The sequence below is a fragment of the Coregonus lavaretus genome (assembly GCF_964263955.1).
Source record: "Coregonus lavaretus genome assembly, chromosome: 7".
NCBI lineage: Eukaryota > Metazoa > Chordata > Actinopteri > Salmoniformes > Salmonidae > Coregonus > Coregonus lavaretus.
Genome location: NC_139994.1, coordinates 51,489,872 through 51,507,473, shown reverse-complemented (window position 1 = coordinate 51,507,473; position 17,602 = coordinate 51,489,872). Strand labels below are relative to the sequence as shown.

Genomic DNA, 17,602 nt, shown 5'->3' with positions numbered 1-17,602 from the left:
CTGCTTTAGTTTTTGTTTTAAGCAGGAATCAGGAGGATAGAATTATGGTCAGATTTGCCAAATGGAGGACAAGGGAGAGCTTTGTAGGCGTCTCTGTGTGTGGAGTAAAGGTGGTCTAGAGTTTTTTTCACTCTGGTTGCACATTTAACATGCTGGTAGAAATTAGGTAAAACGGATTTAGGTTTCCCTGCATTAAAGTACCTGGCCACTAGGAGCGCCGCCTCTGGATGAGCGTTTTCCTGTTTTCTTATGGCCGTATACAGTTCATTGAGTGCGGTCTTAGTGCCAGCATCGGTTTGTGGTGGTAAATAGACAGCTACGAAGAATATAGATGAAAACTATTTTGGTAGATATTGTGGTCTACAGCTTATCATGAGATACTCTACCTCAGGCGAGCAAAACCTCAAGATTTTCTTAGATATCATTCACCAGCTGTTGTTTACAAATATACATAGACCGCCACCCCTTGTCTTACCAGAGGCTGCTGTTCTATCGTGCCGATACAGTGTATAATCCGCCAGCTGTATGTTATTCATGCCATCGTTCAGCCACGACTCAGTGAAACATAAGATATTACAGTTTATAATGTCCCGTTGATAGGATATACGTGCTTGTCCACTTTATTATCAAGCTATTGTACGTTGGCCAATAGTATCGATGGCAAAGGCAGATTAGCCACTCGTCGCCGGCTCCTTAACAGGCACCCCGATCTCTTTCCGCGATATCTCCTTTTCTTTCAACTGCGAATGACGGGGATGCGGGCCCTGTCGGGTGTCTGGAGCAAATCCCTCTCGTAAGAACTCATTAAAGAAAAATTATTCGTCCAGTTCAAGGTGAGTAATCGCTGTTCTGATGTCCAGAAGCTCTTTCCGGTCATAAAGACAGTAGCAGCAACCTTATGTACAAAATAAGTTACAAACAATGCAAAAAAAAAAACTTAAACAGCACGGTTGGTTAAGAGTCCATAAAACTGCAGCCATCCCCTCTGGCACCATTACAACTGTGTGCGGAAGTGCGCAGAGTGTGCATTTATCAGGGTTACCACAGTTCCCTGTGTGTTTGAGCCATGGGCTGCCACGGCAGCGCATGAGTACACAGATTCCAGGGTACTGCAGGTTTTCCTGTGGATTTGAGCCTCGGGCTGCTGTGGTTCACGGACTCTGGTCAATGCTATGCAGCGCACGTGTGCGCTTTGCCAAGTTACAGCAGCTGTTCTGTTGTTGTGGACTTCCGGTTCCTTGTATGAGTTCTGGCATTTCAGGCTTGTAAGGTAGTATTGTGCTCTGTGTGGGAAGTTTCTTGGAACTGTGGTGTCTATGGACTTGGGCTGCAGCATGTCAGTGCACAGAGCCAAGTTGCAGCAGGATCTGGTTCCCTATATGGGGCACTGACAGTTCAGGCCTCATAAGGCTCTGACAGTTCAGGCATCTCGGGTAAGTATTAGACCCCCTTTTGGAGCCAGTGGAACCTCTGTGTGATTGGGCTGCCGTGTGCCTCCTAGTTTGCTACCCTCTGAGCCGGCTTGGGGCGGGAGTATGTGTCCCCATAGTATGTTATATCAAGTTACCGACTGAAAGGGAACGTACTGTTATGAATATAACTACCTGTTCCCTGAAGGAGAGAACAAGGTATAACATATTTTGGCCCCGCACCGTCAGGGGGTTTGAGCTCGCTCAAGAGCGGTACTGAATTGACTAAATTAATGCGAGCCCTGGTGTTATAGCCAGGAAGGCGGGGCTTCCGAGGCAGGCTTTGCATTCATTGGCCCATTGGGCTTGTTTTTTGCTTTCTTCAGGTGAATGTGATTGGGCCTTGACTCCCCATAGTATGATAACTAGAACAGTAGTTATATTCATAACTCTACGTTTTGTGCTGACCATTTCAGATGCAAGGCAGTCAGATATTAGGATACAGTTACTTTGGAAACTGTGACCTTCGGGAAAGGTGTGTTTTTGAGTATGATGGTAAGTAACACAGAAGTTTAATAATACGTAACTGTCTGGCTTTTTGTATGTAGAAATTATGCCATTCATATGGAATCATGTAGAGCCTTGGCTTTATTGCAAAATGTGCAGATTCCAGTACCAAGCATCTCATTCGGCAGCTTGTGTCTAAGTCAGTCCAGCCAAGAGACTCTGTGACTCTGAACTGTACAATACACACTGAGACCTGTGCAGGAGAACAGTGTCTATTGGTTCAGACATGGCTCAGGAGAATCCCGTTCAGGAATAATTTACACCCATGGATACAGGAATGATCAGTGTGAGAAGAGCCCTGAGACTGGGTCTCCTACACAGAGCTGTGTCTACAACCTCCCCAGCAGGAACCTCAGCCTCTCTGATGCTGGGACTTACTACTGTGCTGTGGCCTCATGTGGGGAGATACTGTTTGGGAACAGGACCAAGCTGTACCTTCAAGGTAATTTCTTTCACTTATTTTACCAATTTACCATTTCCAGAGTTTTATAGCATGCATAATTAGTAACCTGTATTGTAAGATAAAGTGTACTATTACCTGATATTATTCAAATAAAACATTATATTATTAGATACATAGATTATTATTTATTTATTTATTTATTATTAGATACATTATTATATTTTAACGATCAGAGACCTGATCTCTAAGTAAAAGGTTGCATAAAATGCCCAAGAATTGGATAATATCATTTTATCCTCACACGGGGCACCAAGTATAGGTACAGGTATTATTAACTACACCATTTGTTTTGGTCAGCAACCTTACCAATTCCTTCATTTGAAACTTAGATATTATTTTTCTCCTTCTCAAGAGAATCAAACCCGATTGCTGAACTACATAATGTTTGTTCTGATTGTTATCATCTTGATCGTAACAAACATTCTCTCTGTTACATTCTCAAGCAGAATTACAACCCAGATTACAAGAGGCCAGATAGACAGACCTGAGCGTCCTGTTGGGCTGACACTATTGTTTTTAGCTTCTATGATCAAATGTAATGCAGCGAAGCTCACAATACCTTTAAGGTATACTATAGTGTGACTAAAAGCCAATGCTCCTGCCTAACGCATGTGTTCTTCCGTTCAGTGATCTACCTGGTGCAGTCAGAGGAGCGCCCCCTATTGGTTAACAACCACCAATTCCAGCCAATTGTTATCCACACAAGGGGGGTGGATAGAATGCCAATAGAATGATTAGACCCAACTGTAATGGGTGTCATCACTGTGAAAACAGATTTTTTTGTATATTTACTGTAATCCAGACCCTTTATTTAAACGTTATTACTTTAAAATGGAAAATATACAGTATGTTTGACCAACTTAAAATGGTCAGTTCTGGGAACCTCTATGATGATAAACTACAGTCTATAACTAATATCTTATCATTCTCTCTCAAACCAAATGAAAAAGTGGAAAATCAGGGATTGGTTGTAAGAAAAAAACTATCTGTGGTCATTGTATGCCTCTATGGCTCTCACACCATGTCCCGCCCCTAATCATAAATCACTTTCTAATAAAGATGTTGTCCTTCCTTCATGGACTGGCAGTGTAGCTCTAAGCACAGAATGGCACGCATATGTTTATCAGCTCTTGTCATCTATGGCTTGTGTAAGTTATCTAAGTCATTACGAGTTTATGATTCATAGTTGAGACTAGGTTTAGGTATAGTAGTGCATGAGTGAACAGAAAGTTCTATGTTTGGAATTGTTTCTAAACCTTTGTCTTCTCTCTTTCAGATCTGACCCCTGTTGTGTCTGTCTCTCCTCCTCCCTCAGTGGTGGTCCATCCTGGAGATAATGTCACTTTGCAGTGCACCAATGTCACTGGAGCACCAGGACACGTTGGCTGGTTCAAGCAAGTCAACTACTCAGAGCCCCTAGGCATCGCGTCTATGTACAGCTCTGAGTCACCTGTCCAGCTTCACAATGGTTTTCAGCCCAGCCATATGGAAATGTTTGTCAGCCATAGAATAATCTTCCTCAAAATCACAGAGTTGGATGTAGCTGATTCTGGTCTTTACTTCTGTGGAATGTTCGATAAATACGTCATTTTCACCAATGCAACTCTCCTGAAGGTCCAAGGTAATCTTTTCAACAACTTGTCTGCTATGACTCCAAATGCACTAACATGTATATGAGGTATCAGAGATATTATTGAGAAAATGTTGGAGATATAATACTATCGTACTACAGTGGGAATAACAGTGGGAATATTTATCTCTCCTAATCTTCCAAAAGGTCACAAAGATTCTGAAAAGGACCTTACAGAGCATTGTGAAGAAGGTATGTTTATTCTGTTATTTTAAGTGAGAATCTTTCGTAAATGAATTTATATGATGTACCATGAAAGTACCACAGAATATAAATGAAGTACAACAGCGTCTTATAGCAACCTAGACTGAGAATTCTTGTTATTTTAGTTGCTGATCAACAAATGAGCATCCTGGTCCTTCTCTCCATCATAAGAACTGGAGTTCTCCTCTGCTGTCTGACCAGCTTCATCATAATCTACACCACCAGGAAATAAATAAAGCTAAGGCCAATGTCAGTAGAGTATATGTAGTATGTTACTTGCTTTCACCAAATCCCTATGTACAGGGGTGTCAGTTGGGTGTGGCAGGGTATGGCAGTCAAACATGTAAAAGTAGGCTACAAAAAGGTAGACTAAAATCATTCTAATCCTAATTAAAATACAACGGATGTTTAGCATATTGATTGGCTGGGTTAAGGACCATGCGGAGCATCGCTAGGGGAGAAGCTGCCAGCCTGTGCGCCTTTTCTCTCACTTTAAGAAAGCAGAGCAGTGCCAGGCAGTTTGCTTTGCTGGTCAGCCGTTTAGGCAGTGCGCCGATTGCTTTGAATTTGATGTCGCATTTGAACTCGGCCATGTAAGCCTTGCCGCCAGTTTTTTTATGCACCGGTTACATCCATATTGATGTCGGCACAATTAGCTATATAATTACTCGTGCCTGTACAGAAACAAATAAAATCATTCAAAATACAACACCAGAGAGCATGATTTGGCCACAGAGTATCATCTTATTTAAAAAATGAGCTGTGGATTGTTTTAAACGTGCAATTTGAGCAGTGCACGCGGCAATACAAATAGCCTACCAAATTGCTTATTGTTGAGTTGTGGCGGTTAGTGAAAAGCTGTTAAATATGCCTAGGCCTATCGCATTTTTCAAAATACAATCGTAAGGAAAACATAGTTCAGAAAGCAAATGGCTATTGCTGAAAAGAGAACACAATAAAAAGCCAAATCTGTCTCTACCAATTGAGCGAACAGTAGCTTATGTTGTTGGCACCAGCGGAGGCCAAAGCCCCGGTGAGCGCGAGCATATTCACTGTCTTTATCATTGGATCAGTACCACTGGAACGTTTTTTGGGGACAATAATTTCCTCCTTCAGGCTAGATGGACATCATATTGTACAATTTGTGTCTCCCCTTTCCGTAGGCCAGATTAGATGGTTGCATTCAAGACAAGGTCACTTTTAATGATCTATTGTCAGTGTCACCAGAGTAGGATACTAATTTGTTTATAAAAGGCCACATTTTTCCTGTGCAAAGAATGGAGAAGAAACATCTCTGATTAGACATACCTGTTCAGAACTGTCTGTTTTGCTAAGAGTGATTGAGTTATATTATTAGCCTAAATTATGACTATGCAATCTACTCATCACATTAGGAAAAGTAGTCTATCTTACATTAGTCTGCAAATGCGATGCTAGATGTATGAAATCCTTCATTATAAAGGTGCAATTTTATGGTGAAGAAATATCTTCCCCAAACTATGGATGTCTGCATTTGATGTCGGCCTTGTTGTGACTTGATAGCGTGTATTATGCATCTATTTCACATTGCACTGTATGTGCCGTTCCACTAGTAAATAAGTCCATTTATGATGAGATTGAGTATATACTATAGTGTTTGACATTTTATAGGTCACTTTCAATAAAACATCACAATAAGGTGTAGAGCGCTCAATTTGCCTGCTGGGGGGCAAGGAGGCCCACAGCTCCGCTAATATCATCACCTCTTGAAGTGCATAGTCAGACCTACACATTTCCTGATTATTCCATGCAAAACAATTGTGCACATTTAGCTCCATCATCAGAGTTATACAGCAAGTAACTGTATGCTTTTCATGATCAGTAAACATCAATTCATCATTGATCAATTGATCATTTGCAGTGATAATTAATGGCTGTTTTTGTTTTTGCTGTTCTCCAAATAGCATTTTAGAGTTTATAAATTGTGTAGAAATGCAGTAAATCAGCGTCAACTTACACCCCCCCCCCCCCCCCCCCCCCCCCTGAAAAAAATATCCCCCCACCCTCACTTTGCCATATCCTAGGTTAAGCTGAACTGACGCCACTGCATGTGTATGCACCTGTATAAGCAGTGTTTAATTTGAGACTCAAATTATACACCTCTCAGTTGTGGACTGTTTCGCTCCAGAACCTATTTGGCTGGATCCGGTACCTCTACTTGAGAAAAGAAATAGCTGTTTGCAATGTAAGCTGAACTGACGCCAATGCATGTGAATGCATCTGTATAAGCAGTGTTTAATTTGAGCCTGATCCTGTTCCGCAAGAATCCGGCTCAAATTATACACCTCTCAGTTGTGGACTGTTTCGCTGAGAAACAACCTCTCCTGAAGGTCCAAGGTAATCTTTTCAACAACTTGTCTGCTATGACTCCAAATGCACTAACATGTATATGAGGTATCAGAGATATTATTGAGAAAATGTTGGAGATATAATACTATCGTACTACAGTGGGAATAACAGTGGGAATATTTATCTCTCCTAATCTTCCAAAAGGTCACAAAGATTCTGAAAAGGACCTTACAGAGCATTGTGAAGAAGGTATGTTTATTCTGTTATTTTAAGTGAGAATCTTTCGTAAATGAATTTATATGATGTACCATGAAACTACCACAGAATATAAATAAAGTACAACAGCGTCTTATAGCAACCTAGACTGAGAATTCTTGTTATTTTAGTTGCTGATCAACAAATGAGCATCCTGGTCCTTCTCTCCATCATAAGAACTGGAGTTCTCCTCTGCTGTCTGACCAGCTTCATCATAATCTACACCACCAGGAAATAAATAAAGCTAAGGCCAATGTCAGTAGAGTATATGTAGTATGTTACTTGCTTTCACCAAATCCCTATGTACAGGGGTGTCAGTTGGGTGTGGCAGGGTATGGCAGTCAAACATGTAAAAGTAGGCTACAAAAAGGTAGACTAAAATCATTCTAATCCTAATTAAAATACAACGGATGTTTAGCATATTGACTGGCTGGGTTAAGGACCATGCGGAGCATCGCTAGGGGAGAAGCTGCCAGCCTGTGCGCCTTTTCTCTCACTTTAAGAAAGCAGAGCAGTGCCAGGCAGTTTGCTTTGCTGGTCAGCCGTTTAGGCAGTGCGCCGATTGCTTTGAATTTGATGTCGCATTTGAACTCGGCCATGTAAGCCTTGCCGCCAGTTGTTTTATGCACCGGTTACATCCATATTGATGTCGGCACAATTAGCTATATAATTACTCGTGCCTGTACAGAAACAAATAAAATCATTCAAAATACAACACCAGAGAGCATGATTTGGCCACAGAGTATCATCTTATTTAAAAAATGAGCTGTGGATTGTTTTAAACGTGCAATTTGAGCAGTGCACGCGGCAATACAAATAGCCTACCAAATTGCTTATTGTTGAGTTGTGGCGGTTAGTGAAAAGCTGTTAAATATGCCTAGGCCTATCGCATTTTTCAAAATACAATCGTAAGGAAAACATAGTTCAGAAAGCAAATGGCTATTGCTGAAAAGAGAACACAATAAAAAGACAAATCTGTCTCTACCAATTGAGCGAACAGTAGCTTATGTTGTTGGCACCAGCGGAGGCCAAAGCCCCGGTGAGCGCGAGCATATTCACTGTCTTTATCATTGGATCAGTACCACTGGAACGTTTTTTGGGGACAATAATTTCCTCCTTCAGGCTAGATGGACATCATATTGTACAATTTGTGTCTCCCCTTTCCGTAGGCCAGATTAGATGGTTGCATTCAAGACAAGGTCACTTTTAATGATCTGTTGTCAGTGTCACCAGAGTAGAATACTAATTTGTTTATAAAAGGCCACATTTTTCCTGTGCAAAGAATGGAGAAGAAACATCTCTGATTAGACCTACGTATTCAGAACTGTCTGTTTTGCTAAGAGTGATTGAGTTATATTATTAGCCTAAATTCTGACTATGCAATCTACTCATCACATTAGGAAAAGTAGTCTATCTTACATTGGTCTGCAAATGCGATGCTAGATGTATGAAATCCTTCATTATAAAGGTGCAATTTTATGGTGAAGAAATATCTTCCCCAAACTATGGATGTCTGCATTTGATGTCGGCCTTGTTGTGACTTGATAGCGTGTATTATGCATCTATTTCACATTGCACTGTATGTGCCGTTCCACTAGTAAATAAGTCAATTTATGATGAGATTGAGTATATACTATAGTGTTTGACATTTTATAGGTCACTTTCAATAAAACATCACAATAAGGTGTAGAGCGCTCAATTTGCCTGCTGGGGGGCAAGGAGGCCCACAGCTCCGCTAATATCATCACCTCTTGAAGTGCATAGTCAGACCTACACATTTCCTGATTATTCCATGCAAAACAATTGTGCACATTTAGCTCTATCATCAGAGTTATACAGCAAGTAACTGTATGCTTTTCATGATCAGTAAACATCAATTCATCATTGATCAATTGATCATTTGCAGTGATAATTAATGGCTGTTTTTGTTTTTGCTGTTCTCCAAATAGCATTTTAGAGTTTATAAATTGTGTAGAAATGCAGTAAATCCCCCCCCCCCCCCCCCTGAAAAAAATATCCCCCCACCCTCACTTTGCCATATCCTAGGTTAAGGTGAACTGACGCCACTGCATTGTGTATGCACCTGTACAAGCAGTGTTTAATTTGAGCCTCAAATTATACACCTCTCAGTTGTGGACTGTTTCGCTCCAGAACCTATTTGGTACCTCTACTTGAGAAAAGAAATAGCTGTTTGCAATGTAAGCTGAATTGATGCCACAGCATGTGAATGCATCTGTATAAGCAGTGTTTAATTTGAGCCTGATCCTGTTGCGGCAGAATCCGGCTCAAATTATACACCTCTCAGTTGTGGACTGTTTCGCTGAGAAAAGAAATAGCTGTTTGCAATGTAAAAATTCTAATAAAAGCGATCAAAGTTCATTCGAGTTGCCGCCTCATTAATTCTCCTGCCCTAAAAAACGTAATGTGAAAACGTCGATTTTCAGCCATTATAGCGCATGTTTGAGACCAAAGCATGGCCGTTGCTGTGGTGAGAGAGAGAAGCGCGCCTGTATCTCTCTCTCTCAGAACTAGAATGAGATTCACTTTCTATGGTCTCTCTCCCTCTCTCTGCTCTGATAGACATGAGCCTGCAACTCTCATCTCTCCAGCATTGCACATCATCATTTATTTCCTTATAGAATCATAGCCGCGGTAAGGGTGCTGGAGGAGCTGCAGCACCTCTGATTCAATGAAATAAATTTGCCAATGTTATATAATTACTGCTGTCTGTTCAGAAAGAAATCAAATAATTCAGAATACTACTCCAGGGGTAGGCCTATAATTTAGCCACAGAAAATTGCCTAGCTGTGGATTGTGTTTATGTAGCCCAATCACAAGGCATAAAGCCCGGGCTCGCGTGGCAAATCCGTTTTTAGTGTCAAAGTATCATGTCATTTCAATCATTTGTGCAGTATTAAAAAAGATTCTGCTAAAGTCTCCAGTCATATAAAATGTTGTAGAATTGCATGAAATGTGTTTATAAAAGGCCAAATTCTTCCCATGTGTGCAACTTCTGTAAGCGAATCTACTTGTCTATGCCACTGCGCAAATGTGATGATATGCATGCACTGCTTTATTATAAAGGTGCTTTTTTTTTTATCCGTTCCGGTACCTCAGAGCCCCCCAGGTCACCCCCGTCTCGCATTCACTTTTTATTCCGATACCTCCCGATTTACAACTTAAGCACTGTGTATAAGCATTAATAACTATCACTGTGAACATTGATACTGACTGCAGTTGTTTTTTCATGAAGGAAAAGAGTTGGCAAATGTATAAATAGATGATACTTTTCAAGTCAAGTTAAAGGTGTCTGTACTTTGTACGCTTTTTGAATGCTTTATAGTATGGGAAATACTTTTACCTTGTTGGTATTTTAAAAAAATACTTTGAACATCTAATTGAGCAGCAGGGGTCTGGTCTAGTGTTTCTCATCCAGATGAACAGATGAAGAGATGTGTGAAAAGAGCGTGTGTGGTTTTGATGCACTGAGAGGTGTGGTGAGAGCTGAGAGCTGAAGGCCAGTCTTCCTGTGGTGCAGGTTTTTTTGTCTTCAGCAGAGAGAGAGAGAGAGAGAATGACGCATGTTAAGTCTACCGCAATGGAAAATGACGGTTGGTCAGTGTCTCTGTCTCACATCCCCTTATCGCCAATCCCCCCTAAAATCACTCACACATTTACACTCAAATGCTTCACCAACCACACTGATGTGTTGGCAGGTGGACTGGAAATCTGGTGAGAGAGAGAGAGAGGACATAAGGGCCATGTCATCCCCCAGTGTTAGTCTATGAGAGGCCCAGTGATGTTCACCTCAGCAGGTATCACTCATCACTGAGCTGCTCCTTCCTGTCACTCATACCACAGGAAGTGATGTGTTGCTCACTGGTCCCACCTCTACCTCAGACCCCAATCCTATTCTCCCTAACCCTACCCCAAACGTTAACCATAGCCCTAACCCTAACCTTAACCATAGCCCTGACCCTTTTAGCTCATGATCAAAGCCTGCAGATCTGTCTGGATATCAGAGCCAATAACTAATAATATCAGGTCATCACTGGCTCACTGTGGTTGATGCACTTATCACCTTTCTAATGTCAGTTAGACAATGAAGTACAAATTGCAAAAAAAGGGGCATTAGCTGACACCTATAGAGGACCTTTTCACACATTTGAATCAAGGTACACCTATAGGGATTATTCAGGAATTTCATATAACTTCACAGGTCACTGTTCGACGCAGGACTAATGATACAGTAGACTCAAAGACATTCTCAAAGAGAACCAACAAATTATCAGGTGAAACGTCATAGTCAATCGATCAATAATATAATAATACTTTTAGCAGACATGTTTATTTTCAATTTACAATCTGTAGAAACAATGAGAATAGAAGGGTTCAGAACTTTTGTGAAACATCACAGTACAGTTGAAAAATATATGGCAAATAGAAATCCAATATGGATGGTGTTAAGAGATAGATGGGAGGTGTTGAATGGAGCTGAAGGATGGGACTAATTACAACTAACAACAACTAATAACAACAAGATAACTAATGTAAAGCATACTGTGTCTATAATAAGTATATAGGTTATAGGTTGAGAGCTTTTGTGAAAGATCACAGTTAGAAAGATATGGCATATAGAAGCAAACCGGATGGATATCATGAAAATGATCGGAGAGGTTGAGGGTAGAGGAAGTTCAGGAGTAAAAACAAACTAAATAGAATTATTGTAAAATTGACTGTGTCCATAAAATGTATATAGTATGTATAAGCTGGAAGTAGAGGCCTAAGCATTGTTGTTCACTAGTTTACTCCAATTAGGGAAGGGGTGGTGGGGTTGGAAAGTAATAAAGGGAAATATATATTTTTTAAGGATATGTATATATATATATGTATGTAGAGGTATTTACATGTAAATTAGGTATGTGTATATGTATGTGTATATGTATGTATGTAGATATATATATATATATATATATATATATATATATATATATATATATATATATATATATATATTTGCGAGAGAAAAAAAAAACATATGGGGGATTGGAAGTGATGCAGACAATTAGGGTGCAGTCTTTCGGATGAGACGTTAAACGGGTGTCCTGACTCTCTGTTGTCACTGAAGATCTCATGGCACTTATTGTAAGAGTAGGGGTGTTAACCCCAGTGTCTTGGCTAAATTCCCAATCTGGCCCCTTATACTATCATGGCCACCTAGTCATCACCAGCTTCCAATTGACTCATTCATCCCCCCTCCTCTCCCCTGTAACTATTCCCCAGTTCGTTGCTGTAAATGAGAATGTGTTCTCAGTCAACTTACACAGAAGGCTGTTGTATAAAACATCTGTCTCCGGATTGCATCTTCAAACTAAGGGCAACCATGGCATCCGTGACAGAGAGGGAGAAGCGTTCATCCATGTATACGGGTAAGAGAGTCTAGCTAGCTAAATTTTCAGATATTATAAGTTTCTAATTTAGTCAGAAAGTCGTTTTCATTGCAAGTTAAAATGTACTGTTAGCTAGCTAGCTAACGTTAGCTGGCTGGCTGGCTCACTTACAAATGTTATGTGTATGATCTATGTAGTAATATTATTCATATCTCAGAACCATTTGCATTGCTAGTTATAGCCTAATGTTAGCTAGCTAACTAACATTGAACCTAACTAGTTGGTAAGCTTTACCTACCTGTAGATTCATGCAGGGTAGTAACATTATGAGTTGGCATTATGGTTCATTTTTATAGCTAGCTAGCTAGCTAGCTACATGTCTAAACAAAAGACTCCACTAGTAAGGGTGTGGTTAGAGAGGAGGAGTTAGAAGTCAAAACACAACTGTTTAATGGCCACACAGGAGTAGATGCCTCTTTTGGCCTCTCTTAACTTAGATCTCTGTTGTGTATATTAGTGATTTGGTTATTTCTAATAAGGTGGCCTTAAAGGGTAAAGTACCCAGCAGTTGACGATTGTATTGTATTTGTCACTTATAAAGACAAATAAAGAGTTAAATCAAGAGTTAAATCAAAATTGACTTTCTCATGATGTTATTCATCCCTTTACTATTTCCTGTTTTTTCTTTTCACTGATCACAGCCCCATATTCTGAGAAGCAGCTAGTCACCTTTTATGGAGAATATGATATAGGTCAGAGGTAGAGGAGGGGCCAAGTGAGGAGGAGCAGCTCAGTGTTGCCTGAGACCTGCTGCGGTGAACATCCCTGGGCCTCTCACAGACTAACACGGAGAGAGTCTCTCTCTCTCTCTCTCTCTCTCTCTCTCTCTCTCTCTCTCTCTCTCTCTCTCTCTCTCTCTCTCTCTCTCTCTCTCTCTCTCTCTCTCTCTCTCTCTCTCTCTCTCTCTCTCGGCAGGGGGGGTTGACGATAAGGGACCTAACATGCATCTTTCTCTGCTGAAGACGAGCACCCTGCACTACAGGAAGACTGGCATTCAGTTCTCACCACATCTCTCATTTCAGTGCATCAAAACCACAACCTATTTTCTCACCTCTCTTCATCTGTTTATCTGGACGAAAACACCAGACCCCAGCTGCTCAATTAGGGTGTAGAGTATAGAGTGTTTGAAGAACACAGAAAACAAGCTAAAAGCATTCAACACGAGTTCAATGTACATTTTCTCTCACTTTTCAGGGGGGAAAAAGTATCTTATTAATAGTTTTGTTAACTCTTTCTCTTAATGAAAACCTCTGTCACCTAAGGGTCCAATGCAGCCATTTTTATCTCAATATAAAATAATTTCTGGATAACAATTAAGTACCTAACTTTGATTGTTCACAATGAAAATTGTCAAAAAGTAACAAAAATTGCTTCATAGCAAATAACAATTTCTCAAGCAATAATTTTCCTAGGACTGTCCGGGAGTGGTCTTAGTGGGGAGGGAAAAACTGAAAACTAGCTGTTATTTGCAGAGAGATCAGGAACTCTCTTTCTTATTGGTCTAATAATTTACAGCCTGGTGATGTCACCAGGCAGGCCAAAGCTCCATCTCACCAAAACTGGCAGACATTTCAGGAGCTCTTTTTAAACAGCTTACACTAAAAGGGCATTATATCATTTTCACAATTACACAGTCTTATTCCAACCTCCTAGTGTGGAAATATATGTGACCGGTTACAGGAACTGAGGCGTTTGACGCCTGTTCTTAATTCACAATAGGGCCGTTTGAAAATATACAGTGCATTCGGAAAGTATTCAGACCCCTTGACTTTTTCCACATTTTGTTACATTACAGCCTTATTCTAAAATGGATTATTAAAAAAAAAAATCAATCTACACACAATACCTGTCACGTTGTATAATGATTAGAAGACAGGCGCAGGAATACGTATTATGGGTTTTATTTACTTCACCTAACACAAACACGTATATATATATATATTTACATTTACATTTTAGTCATTTAGCAGACGCTCTTATCCAGAGCGACTTACAGTTAGTGAATACATATTTTTTTATACTGGCCCCCCGTGGGAATCGAACCCACAACCCTGGCGTTGCAAACGCCATGCTCTATCAACTGAGCTACATCCCTGCCGGCCATTCCCTCCCCTGCTATATATATATCAAAGGGATGTAACCCAAACAAAGAGCGAGGTGTAACCTCTACACAATACACGGGACGAGACCCGTAAACAACAAGAGCACTATACACGGTACTCACGAGACCAACGGACATGGGACAACAATTGACAAGGACAATGGGGAACAGAGGGCACATATATACACATACTAATCAGGGGGAATGGGAACCAGGTGTGCATAATGAGACAAGACAGTCTGGTGTTGGTGGTAATGATCTAGTTCAGTGACACCTAGAAGGCCGGTGACGTAGACCTCTGGAGCTGGTGATCGGAATGAGCAGCAGTACCGGGGGGATCCGTGACAATACCCCATAATGACAAAGCAAAAACAGGTTTTTAGTAATGTTTGCAAATTTATAAAATATACAAAACTGAAATATCACATTCACATAAGTATTCAGACCCTTTCCTCAGTACTTTGTTGAAGCACCATTGGCAGCATGTATTTGGGGAGTCTCTCCCATTCTTCTCTGCAGATCCACTCAAGCTCTGTCAGGTTGGATGGGGCGCATCGCTGCACAGATATTTTCAGGTCACTTCAGAGATGTTAGATCAGGTTCAAGTCCGGGCTCTGGCTGGGCCACTCATGGACATTCAGAGACTTGTCCCGAAGCCACCCCTGCGTTGTCTTGGTTGTGTGCTTAGGGTCGTTGTCCTGTTGGAAGGTGAACCTTCGCCCCAGTCTGAGGTCGTGAGCGCTCTGAAGCAGGTTTTCATCAAGGATCTCTCTGTACTTTCCTCCGTTCATCTTTCCCTCGGTCCCGATTTGTCTCCCAGTCCCTGCCGCTGAAAAACATACCCACAGCATGGTGCGGCCACCACCATGCTTCACCGTAGGGATGGTGCCAGTTTTCCTCCAGACGTGATGCTTGGCATTCAGGCCAAAGAGTTCAATCTAGGTTTCTTCAGACCAGAGAATCTTGTTTCTCATGTTCTTCAGGTGCCTTTTGGCAAACTCCAAGGGGGCTGTCATGTGCCTTTTACTGAGAAGTGGCTTCCGTCTGGCCACTCTAGCATAAAAGCCTAATTGGTGGAGTGCTGCAGAGATGGTTGTACTTCTGGAAGGTTCTCCCATCTCCATCAGAGTGACAATCGGAATTTTGGTCACCTCCCTGTCCAAGGCCCTTCTCCCCAGATTGCTCAGTTTGGCCGGGCGGCCAGCTCTAGGAAGAGTCTTGGTGGTTCCAAACTTCTTCCATTTAAGAATGATGGAGGCCATTGTGTTCTTGGGGACCTTCAATGCTGCAGACATTTTTTGGTACCCTTCCCCAGATCTATGCCTCGACCTCATGGCTTGGTTTTTGCTCTGACATTCACCGTCAATCAATTGAATTTACCACAGGTGGACTTCAATCAAGTTGTAAGAACATCTCAAGGATGATCAATGGACACAGGATGCACCTGAGCTCAATTTTGAGTCTTATAGCAAAGGGTCTGAATACTTATGTAAATAAGGTGTTTCTGTTTTTTATTTTCTAGAAATGTACAAACATTTCTAAAAACCTGTTTTCACTTTGTCATTATGGAGTATTGTGTGTAGATTAAAGAGGAAAATGTTTTATTTAATCAATTTTAGAATAAGGCTGTAACGTAACAACATTTTGAAAAAGTCAAGGGGTCTGAATACTTTTCAAATGCACTTTATATATATATTTATTTTATTTTTTTGCAGAAATGCCTTCTTGAACATGTGAACTTTCATGTGCCTTATTTAAAAACTTGTATTGAATCTGTTAATATGAATAAAGATGTTCAATTATGAGCTCTGAGCTATACAGGGAGAAAGAAATCATCCTTCCTGGCTGGTCATGATTGGCTGAGAGATGAGTCCTGATTGGTCTTTCATGTCACAGGGTTCTGTCTATAACAGAATGGGGGCTTTGCTGGTCAGTATATAGTTAATCTTTGCTAGTGCAGATTTTTGGAAATATAAAGCTTTGGACAACTGCAAAAGTGTTGATACAGCCCTCAAAAGCATTGCCTCCCTGAATATAGCTGGGTTTAGTAGAGAGACTACTTTCTGGAGGACAATGCAATGCTGACTCGCATGTTTTTACATGTGTGTAAGGGGCTAAGGCTTAAGAGGGTGTGAACAATGCTATATGGGCGTAAACAAAGAACAGCTCTCTAGGAAGTGTGAAAAGCTAATTTCTCCTACTTGCCTACTTAGTGGGATAACACGTTTATCAACTTTTAAAGCAGCATAACTTTCCCATGTTTCCTCCAACTACAGTGTATGATATACCATTTTAAAACTCTGAATCTGCACTTTTCATAACAAATAAACAAATCACTTACATTTGATATAAGCCTCAATAGAGAAATCCGGACACATATAGAAATGAGGAAAATCAAGTTTTTGACTGCACTGGGACTTTAATGCGTATACAATAGGTGGATACACAGGGATTTGATGAAAGCAAGTAACATACTACATATACTCTACTGACATTGGCCTTAGCTTTATTTATTTCCTGGGGGTGTAGATGATGATGAAGCTGGTCAGACAGCAGAGGAGAACTCCAGTTCTTATGATGGAGAGAAGGACCAGGATTCTCATCTGTGGATCAGCAACTGAAATAACAAGTATTCTAGGGCTAGGTTACTATAAGTTGCTGTTGTACTTTATTTATATTCTGTGGCACTTTCATGGTACATCATATTACTTTATTTACAAAAGATTCTCACTTAAAATAACAGAATAAATATACCTTCTTCACAGTGCTCTGTAAGGTCCTTTTCAGAATCTTTGTGACCTGTTGGATGATTAGGAGAGTTATATTAAGAGAGAACATTATAGTATTTTATCTCTAACATTTTCTCAATAATATCTCTGATACCTCAGATACATGTTAGTGCATTTGGAGTCATAGCAGACAAGTTGTTGAAAATATTACCATGGACCTTCAGGACAGTCGCATTGGTGAAAATGACGTATTTATCGAACATTCCACAGAAGTAAAGACCAGAATCAGCTACATCCAACTCTGTGATTTTGAGGAAGATTATTCTATGGCTGACAAACATTTCCATATGGCTGGGCTGAAAACCATTGTGAAGCTGGACAGGTGACTCAGAGCTGTACATAGACGCGATGCCTAGGGGCTCTGAGTCGTTGACTTGCTTGAACCAGCCAACGTGTCCTGGAGCTC

At 40.7% G+C, this 17,602-nt stretch overlaps 2 protein-coding genes across 2 annotated transcripts in view; one reads left to right on the top strand and one right to left on the bottom strand.

Annotated features, from left to right (window-relative positions):
• The window catches only part of LOC311132566 (uncharacterized protein), a gene marked incomplete at both ends in the record, with an annotated part of 291,847 nt that overhangs the window by 19,994 nt on the left and 254,251 nt on the right, over positions 1-17,602 (bottom strand). The window lies entirely within an intron of this gene.
• Positions 1,959-17,602, top strand: part of LOC311131830 (uncharacterized protein) — a gene marked incomplete at both ends in the record, with an annotated part of 65,218 nt that continues 49,574 nt past the window's right edge. The window contains 3 exons of the mRNA XM_084164959.1: positions 1,959-1,964; positions 2,178-2,418; positions 3,716-4,060. Coding sequence (XP_084021085.1) covers positions 1,959-1,964; positions 2,178-2,418; positions 3,716-4,060 — 592 coding nt within the window. The remainder of the gene's footprint in view (positions 1,965-2,177; positions 2,419-3,715; positions 4,061-17,602) is intronic.